The sequence below is a fragment of the Centropristis striata genome, chromosome 10 (genome assembly GCF_030273125.1).
Source record: "Centropristis striata isolate RG_2023a ecotype Rhode Island chromosome 10, C.striata_1.0, whole genome shotgun sequence".
NCBI classification, from domain to species: Eukaryota; Metazoa; Chordata; class Actinopteri; order Perciformes; family Serranidae; genus Centropristis; species Centropristis striata.
In genome coordinates this window covers 29,986,945-29,996,610 of record NC_081526.1, presented here as the reverse complement: position 1 = coordinate 29,996,610, position 9,666 = coordinate 29,986,945, and the positions used below count along the sequence as shown (strand labels likewise).

General features: G+C 36.5%; 1 protein-coding gene across 1 annotated transcript; it reads left to right on the top strand.

Moving 5' to 3' along the window:
• Positions 1-36: 36 nt before the first annotated feature.
• parp9 (poly(ADP-ribose) polymerase family member 9) lies at positions 37-9,623 on the top strand. The gene is made up of 8 exons (XM_059343660.1): positions 37-175; positions 4,199-5,058; positions 5,306-5,539; positions 5,696-5,908; positions 6,339-6,399; positions 6,855-7,345; positions 7,484-7,643; positions 8,397-9,623. The coding sequence occupies exons 2-8, from the start codon at positions 4,204-4,206 to the stop codon at positions 8,678-8,680; spliced, it is 2,298 nt and encodes a 765-aa protein (XP_059199643.1). The 5' UTR covers positions 37-175; positions 4,199-4,203; the 3' UTR covers positions 8,681-9,623.
• The last annotated feature ends 43 nt before the right edge of the window (positions 9,624-9,666 follow it).

The following is a 9,666-nucleotide window of genomic DNA, read 5'->3' as shown; positions in this document are numbered from 1 at the left end:
AGTTTCGAAGCGAAATAGGCTGCAGCTAAAGACACACACGGGTATTCAGTGGTCTTTTATTCACATTAAACCAGCACTATATTTATCTAACACCCCGAGACGCAGTTTGAAACGGCCCGCGCCCTTTCACACTGTTTCACTTTCGGCTTCTCCTCGGGACTTTCCAGTCTGCTGGGTGAGTATCTCACTACGGTTCTGTTTATTAAGTCTTTTGAATTTGCTAAAAATGAATATAAGCGCCGAAATGTCAGACTTAAACTGCTGCGGACTTAAAACTAGCACAAAGCTGTTTGTTTTGATGTCTCGTGAACACTGTGCGTCAAGTAGCTCGCGCTGCTCAGCTGCTGCTTGACAACCGAGATATAAAAAAAAAAATGGCGGTGTGCTTAATCGATAGGTATCAAAAACTATTTTAAAAGTCAAAATAAACGTGAAGACGGTGAAACGATAGGCTAAATACGATAAAAAGTATATCTGTTACAGTTTATTAGGTTGGTGTGCATTTGGAAGCTGTCAAAATTAAGTATATACCTACTTAACCCTATAAAGCCTGAACCGTGAAATAATTGCCAGAAAATTATATTTTTTTAAAACTTGAGTATTTATTGAACCTGCTGACAAAAATAAATAAATAAATTTGCATATATGAATTCTAATGTGTATGATATTTGATACATCAGGTCCTTTTGTGCAATTTGTTGGTCACAGTTTGTTTTTCTTGAACTAACAAAAACATAAAACCTAACATTTTTATCCTATTAAGACTTTCCTTTTAACTTTTAATTCAAATATGCAAGAAAAAAATGATTTATCTGCTGATATGAAGTTTTCACCCAGCAATGAACCTGTATCATTTTTGCTACATCTGGTATTTTTGTGCAATTTGTTGCTCAGTTTGTTTGTTTTTAATCTCCAACACATGTATACATCAGGTTTTTCAGGAAAAAAATATATCAGACTGATGATGTAGAGGTCTCAACAATATGTGTATCAAATGTGATACACTTGGCTTTATAGGGTTAAATATGCCAGTATACGAATGCAGAAAAGTAAACTTGCATTTTGTGTTTATGTTTTTAACTCACGTAAGACAACTGCAGGGTCACCTCAGAAAGCTATTGAATTTTAGAAAAATTTCTTTTAAAAGTCAAAACAAACTTGTGAAACGGCAGGCTACATAGAATATAAAGTGTATCTATCTTTTTACAGCTTTAGTAGGGCGGTGTTCACAAGGAAGCTGTCAAAAATGAGCTATACCTACTTAAATATGCCAGTATGGGAATGCAGGAAAGTAAACTTGAATTAAATGTATGCAGTGTACAAATAATAGAGGAGCAACTCTCAACTGCAGGATCACCTCAGAAAACTATTGAATTTTGGCAAATGTCTTGGGTTCCCTTTGTAATGTTTCCAAATATTACTTTTTACAAAAAAAGTAAAGAAAAATAATTTTCTCGCATATTAATTCCCAAACATCATACTAGCCATTTGTGCGTGGGTTGTACTTTATTATGGAGCATCATGTCTATTTGAGACAGGTGATAGAGTATTGAGTGGAGTAATCCTGTACATTAGATACGGTCTCTGTCTCCCTCTACTGGAGGAAAGGTAGAAAGTATAGTGTGGGCAGTGGTGGAAGTACTCTGCAATACACATAGACTTTATATATTTACAGCTTACAAAACACAGCTTTACATTGCCCTTTTTAACTGTATATTAGACATTATACTATGGATGGCAGAGAATTTTTACAGCTCAACCAGGACAAAACCAAAGTTTTAATTATCGGTACTGAAGCACAGAGAGAGAAACTAACTATGAAACTCCAAGCACTGAATTTTAACCCTTGTCAAGAAGTTAAACACCTGGGAGTTATCATTGATTGTGATCTCAGCTTTGAGCCCCATATTAAAAATATTACCGAAACTGCCTTTTATCATCTTAAGAACATTTCCAAATTATGATTATCTCTCAAGCCAATACAGAGACATTGATGCATGCTTTTATCACCTGCAGAATTGACTATTGTAATGCTCTACTTTGTGGTCTACCTAAAAAATAATTAGATCAATTACAGTTATTACAAAATTCAGCTGTTGACTAAGACCAGAAAGAGAGCTCATATTTTACCTATATTAAAGTCTCTGCATTGCCGTCCTGTGTGTTTCAGAATCGATTTTAAGATTCTTTTACTGGTTTATAAATCTCTTAATGGTCTTAGTCCAGCCTATTTATCTGATTAACTTTTATCCTATGAACCCTCGACGACCCTCAGGTCTTCTGGGAGTGGCCTTTCAATAATACCAAAAGTAAGAACTAAAACCCAGGTAAGGTGTCGTTCTCTCACTGTGGTCCACGTTTGTGGACCAGCCTCCCTGAAGACCTGAAGGCATCAGAGACTGTTCGTATTTTTAAGTGCAAACTTAAGACTTATCTTTTTAATTTGGCTTTTACTTGAACCATTTTTAAAGATCTTTATGCTCATGCATCTAAGTGTTACAACATGTTCTCTTTTATTTATTTATTTGCTTTACTTTTTTTTTTATTATCTTACCTTACTTAATTTTTATTTACTTCCTGTTTGTGCTTTGTTTTTGGAGGGTCAGGGGTGGAGAATTTGGGGTTGGGGTGGAGGGTTGTGGATGGGCGGAGGGTGTTTGCTTGTTTCTATGTTTTATTATTATTATTATTATTATTATTATTATTTTCTCCTTTTTTATGTGAAGCACTTTGTGTTACATTTCTATTGTATGAAAAGTGCTATACAAGTAAAGTCTGATTGATTGATTGATAAATAAGGCAATACAACTAAAAATTATTTCACAAGTAAAGATCCTGAAATAAATAAAAATAAATAAACTAAAAAGCATTGATATAATGGCATTAAAATATACTTAAAGTATCAAAAGTAAAACTGCTCATATGCAGAATGGCCCATTTCAGAAGAATTTATATGATGTTATTTGGATTTAATCCGTGATGCATTACTGTCCTCATGACATTAGTATTGCAGCTTAACAAGGTGTGGCAAATTTAAATTACTTTATATACTGCAGGGCAGTCTAATCTATACTATATCATAATATATTTGGTGATTTTTGTTTTGAATGAATAATCTGAAACTGTTAAGTAACTAAGGCTGTCATATGAATATAGTGGAATAAAAAGTACAATATTAGTCACTGAGATGCAGGGGAGGAGAAATAGTAGTAGTACGTACTAGTATCAGTTACTTAAAAATGTAGGCCTACATTAGTACAAAGCCTATATTAAAACCTAGATGTGAGTAGTTGTTTTCCCTGTTTTCATGTAAATAATGTATTTCTGTGTAATCCAATCTCATGTATTTCAGTAGTATGGAATTAAGTCGCATTGTAAATGGTAAGATAAAGTCCACAGAACAATGACAGCATAAATGGGTTCCTGCTGGGCAACATTGTTTTTATGTATGGAATTATATAGTCCCATTGAAAAGCCAAAAGGGTGTTATATAACTGTGTTTCTATTTAACCAATATTTCAATCCCCAACTAAGATTTATTAAATTAGCTTTATGATTTTCTTCCAGTTTGACTGATAATTCCATATATCTGTTTTGTCTCTCCTGCAGTTACTCGTTTTATAGACATGGAAAGTAATTTTCCTTCTGCCATAATCAGTCATATTTCTTACCACAGTCTATTGGTGTGTTCCAATAAGCAACTATCATACTGTTTAGTATGCCAGAAAAGGATTCATAATGTTCAAATACATAGAATGTCAAATGCAGTGTGTCAAAAATACCAGGATGTACTGCTTCATTTATTCACATGTTGCAGTATGCAAGCCTTTAAGCTTTATTGGCTGTTCTAACGCACAATCCTCTGCGCAGCATAAATGAGTGGTCAAAGTTCAAGGTGCAATTTTATGACAAAGTTTTATGTCCCACATACCTTGTTAGGAGAGCTGCAGTACATACAGTACTACTAAAAGTAAAATAATAGTATTTCATGCAGCATGTTTTTTTAAAAATGATATATTCAGCTCAATTAATTTATTGAGCATGTTAAGACATTATCAGTCAATTATTTGTGCTTCTTGTCTTGATTCACTATGAAAGTCTTCAGATCTATGCATGTTTGATGTGTGTATCAAATGTATTAACCAAATACTGGTATTGTATTATTTACGAATGCAACCTTTTTCCCTGTTCTGTTTAGGAACCATGGACAGTAAATTAGATATTCCTCTTCATGGGTCTTCACTCAACATTGTGCAACAGTGTGCACCAGCTCTGAGTGATATCCTTCAAAGCAAATTTGGATGTGTGGCCATCATCGATGGTGTGGATTTTGAAAGAGATCCGAGCATTTCACAGCAGAGAGGGCAAACCTTTGTCCAAGAGAACAGGTTTACCACCACACTAAAGGGAGGTGTTCAGTTGTCTGTGTGGAAGGCTGATCTCACCTATTTCAAGGTGGATGCTGTTGTTAATGCTGCTAATGAAAATCTAATGCATGGTGGTGGCCTTGCTTTTGCTTTGTCTAAAGCCGGCGGTCCACAAATCCAAAAAGACAGTGAGGATTACATCAAAAGGTGCGGTATCTTGAAGACAGGAGATGCAGTTGTCTGTGATCCTGGGCTTCTACCATGCAAGAAGATCATCCATGCTGTGGGCCCACGCGTACCATATTGTCCCACTCGGTCTGAAGTTTCGAAGGCTGAACCCCAGTTGGAGAAGACCATCAAGAGCATTCTTGACAAAGTTGAGAAATACAATCTGAAGTCTGTTGCCATTCCAGCTATAAGCTCAGGAATCTTCAACTTCCCCCTGCCTGAATGCGCGAGCATCATAGTGAAAACGGTTAAACGCTACTGCGAAAGCTCCTACTCAGGACAGCTCCCGAAAGAGATCCATCTTGTGAACCATGACGAGCCTACGGTCAAAGAAATGGAGAAGGCCTGTTCTCAGATATTAACCAACACAAAAGGCCCAGGTGGTGCCAAAGGCTCAGCACCTACTGTCCAGATTGGAAATGTCCACCTGACACTGAAGAAGGGTAAAATAGAGGAACAGCAGGTACAAATCTTTAATGTTTCTCCATTCATGAGTTATTGATTAAGTACTTATTTTATACAATGTGTGCATTTTTCATATTTTCAGGAATATCTTCCAATAAGCTTTTACTCAAAGTTTATTAATCAGCATGCAGTAACCGTTGCTTATTAATTAATACTTCACTTGTATTCAAGGAAAGTATTTAAGTCATAGTATTTACATAGTACGTGTCACTCCTTTTCATGATCCAACTATGTTTTCCTCTCAGACAGATGTCATCGTAAACACTGCATCATCACAGCGAAACTTGGACAGTGGACAAATATCCGGTGCTTTATTGAGCAGAGCTGGATATGGAATGCAACAAGAAATGTATCGCGCTCCTTCCCCGACTGGACATGTGATCATCACAGATTCCTACAATCTGCAATGTAAACAAGTGTATCACACTTTCTGCACTGATAAGGGGATAACCTCAGCGCAGCAGGCGGCAGCAAAGCAGGTACGGTAGATTACCTGTTCTGGAACATTTAGTAAAAATGATAAAATATGATGTTCACAGCCTAATAAACCCCCAAATGCAAATAAATCATCTTTAGATTGATCTTTAGATGTGTCACATTTCAGGAAGATTTATTTATTTATTCCTTCATTACAGCTTCTTTTCAATTCAGTATCGGAATGCTTAAGGACAGCAGTCACCAAACACCGGTCAATCGCTTTTCCGGCCATCGGCACTGGAGCCCTCGGATTCAGTAAAAATGAATCTGCCAAAGTCATGTCAGATGCATTGGCCGAATTTGCCAAAAAGTGCCCAAAGAAGATGGAAGTTTCTTTTGTCATATATCCTTTTGATGACGAGACATTTAAGGTTGTATTACAAAAAATACTGTCATGATATTAGAACAATATTGCTGCATTAGCCATGTGTGTCCACAATGTGTTGCTAAAATACAGTTTTTCTTGACTAATCATAAAAGAAAGACAATTTCAACATCTAGGAAGAAAACAACATTAAAGAAACAGAGGTGTACAAATAATGAGAATTAGAAAAGACATGCATGTACGAATTGGTAATACTTTGAATGAAGTTTCTATTATCTCTATCAGGTAGGTGCAATGTAATATCTATTATTTAGTTGGAATTTGTTTGCTGTGGTGTGAGACACTCCCTACACCTGCTAAGAAGTGTACAGGGTTTGTCCGGTCCCACAAGTTCAGTTTCCAATGCTTGCTACTTAGTAAATGCAATTTATGCTAATGTGAATCATACTAAATAATTAATCACCTTCTCCTTTTAGGCTTTTGAGGAACGAATGGTCTATCTCCAACGAAAAGCATCAGATCAGAGCTTTGTACATGGTAACACAATATTCCAGTTATCATTTCTTGAAATAGAGATCCTTTGATGCAAGTAAACTCCCAATTCGAAAAAAAAAATTGGGATAAAAACAACGCATCAAATTCAGTGTATATATATATACAGTAGCGTGCAAAAGTTTTAGGCAGGTTTGAAAAGTGATGTAAAATAAGAATGCTTTAGAGCAGAAATGTTTTATTTATTTATTTTATTTATGTATATGTATATATATGTGTATATATATGTATGTATGTATATATGTATATATATATATATATATATATATATATATATATATATATATATATATATATATATATTTAAATATATGTATATATGTGGGGAATTTGGGTTGTACTCATGAGGAAGATTGTGATTAAAGGCTTTGTGCCTGAAGAACTGCAGTGCAATTGCATGTTGGCTGAATTTTGAAAATAATAGTGATCCTCATTTGCAGTGGATGTAAAGATGTCGTCTCCACCTGAGCACAGAGATGACCTCCATGGCAGCAGAGCTCCCAAAACTCCACAGATCAGCCTGCTCGGCCCTTCTGATGAAACAACACGCGAGGCTAAACGGTGGCTTAACGGTCTTCTCTCCAATTCCTCTGGCACTGTCGATATCTCCAACAACTTCGTCCTGCACTTCGGCGAGAAGGAACATCAGCAGCTGTCTCGTCTGATGAAAAAGGGCAATTTCATTGAGGAGTTCTTTGAGAAAGGTCATGCAAGAATTACTGTAAACGGGGGTTCAGAAAATGCTGTAGTTGCTGCGTTGCAGGTGGAGGCCATGCTCTGCACCATCCAGAAGCAGTTTGTCACAGAGGAAGAGGGTGGCATGCTTCCTGGTGTGTCGACTGAGACTGTGCCCTTCAAAAGAGAAATAGCTGACAGCTCAGAAAAGAAGGAAAGACCTGATTCCAAAAAGGCTGGGCTGCAGATATTAAAGGTACAGTATGTTTATTTGCCATATGCTTAATGTTGCTTTTGGAAAATATAAAGCTTTGTCATATAGTTGATTGTCACAATGTCTGCTACATAGACAACCAGTTGTTTAAATATGACTAGGGAAATATCTTATTTTTAGGTGGAAAAAGTGGAAAACACTGCACTGAAGACGCGCTTTGACCTTAAGAAAAACCAGCTCCACATACCCACTAGTCGAAAGATGTTTCAACGCATACCTGCGCAGTTCTGTGAGATGGTTTGCCGCATTGGATTCCACGCAGAGTACGCACCACCTGATGGTATGATAATGCTTCTACAAACACATTCTTTTCTTCTGGTAAATTAAATTTTATTGCAAAAATTTGGTTTTCCATGTCTTTAAGCCTCCATGCGGGGAACATTATGTTTTGGGGTTCTTGTCTGTCCGTCCCATTCTTGTGAACGTAATCTCAGTAAGTTCTGGAAGGAATCCCTCATATTTTTGGCACAAACATTCACTTGGACTCAAAGTTGAACTGATTATAATTTGGGTGTTAAAGGTCACTGGGACCTCACATTCCCCTGAATGCAATATTTCAAGTTTTTCACATTTGGCACAAAATCTCCACTTGGACTTATGGAGGAACTGATAAGAATTTTGGAAGTTAAAGGTCATGTCACGATGACCTCACAGAAAACATTTATTAAGCTAATTACGACATAATTCCACACAAATTCCCATTAGCATAAAATGACGAAGTAAATAAGTTTGGCTACAGTGCCCTTACAGCCATTCCCTGGCTGCAGTGATGGTGCAGAGACGCAGAGAGGGCAAATGTGTAAGACCGGACTTTTTCACGAGGGGGGCTTAAAGAGACAGGTGTTTAAAAAGGGTAGAGGGTGATTATATGCTAAGCACGTAAACATGTTCTAGTAGAAACCAAAAATACAAGGATGAACATGAAAACGAGCATAATGTGTCCCCTTTAAGATGAGAATGGCATTGTTAGAAAATGTATATTAAGAAAGAAACTACACAGCTATTTTTCTTTTGTATCTACCTCTGAATATAGACCCAGCATATGGAGAGGGCATCTACTTTGCCGGCTCCGTGAAGAAGGCCTTGGAAGTGTGGAAGAAGCAGAATGGGCTCAAGGAGGAGTATCTGTACTTTGTGGAGGCCGAGGTGCTGACAGGAAACAGCACCCCTGGTAGACCAGGTATCATTATGCCCCCTGCTGGGGAGAAAGAGTCACAGTATCACAGCGTGAGCGGAAAAGATGATGTCTCTGTCATATTCAGTGGCTATCAAGCTCTGCCCAAATACATAATCACCTGTAAGATGGGTGAAAAGTGACTTCACTGTGTCCTCTAGGTTCATTGTGTTTTGTGGAACAGATACAAATGTAAAAACGTTTACAGAGCTAGAGGACAATAGGAAGTTAGATTCTTCTGGAACAGGCTCTTGATGTGTGTTTATTATTAGAAAGAGATGGCTGTTTGCATTACTCCATCAACTCATATAAAAGAGACCATCATTTTAGTGTTTGCTTATATTCAGCTTGAAAAATTGTTATTTTAGTTTATTTTTGGGTGAACATATATTTCACATAGAGGCACAATCCTTTATATATCAATCAAAGAGTAAACTTGCATTGTCTTATTACAATATTATGGTTTTGTCACCAGATGAGTCATTTATTTAGTGGTAAATAATTTAGGGATGGGAATTGATCAGCTTCTATTGGTAGAAATGCCATTATTAATTTTGCTTGTGGGTCTGACTCTTTATTGATTTCCTCATTGATTCTTAAACAAATTTCCGTGGGAAAAAAGCAAGGCCAACATCAGGGGCTACTGTTTTATTGACTCTTTAGTCTAATCCAGTCTACAAGTGTAGATTCATTTGTTTTCATTTAGGTTTTTTTAAATCCAGTTTTCATCTTTCTTTGTCACATGAAGCTATGCTTTGAAACATTACTTCCACTCCACCATCACTACTTCTTGTTACAGGTTTCCAGCAGCATAGATGCATGAGTTTGACATTTATTGGTTTGCAATGAGAAAGAAAAACATGCTGGTATTAATAAAAGTCACTGATAAGCTCAGAGGCATATGATTCCAATGAATCAGACCATATCAAACTGGTTCAAAGCTGGAACCTGTTATCATTTTCAATCCCTAGATAACATATATGTCAACATTATTAGAGCAACATATTGTACAGATGATTGTAATCTGACATATCTAATTTCATTTTGTTTCGAGAAAAACAAATATAACAGGTGGAAATCTTAATACATGATTGTAATTTTACTTGTGGGTGCAGCTGGTTAAGGTTAT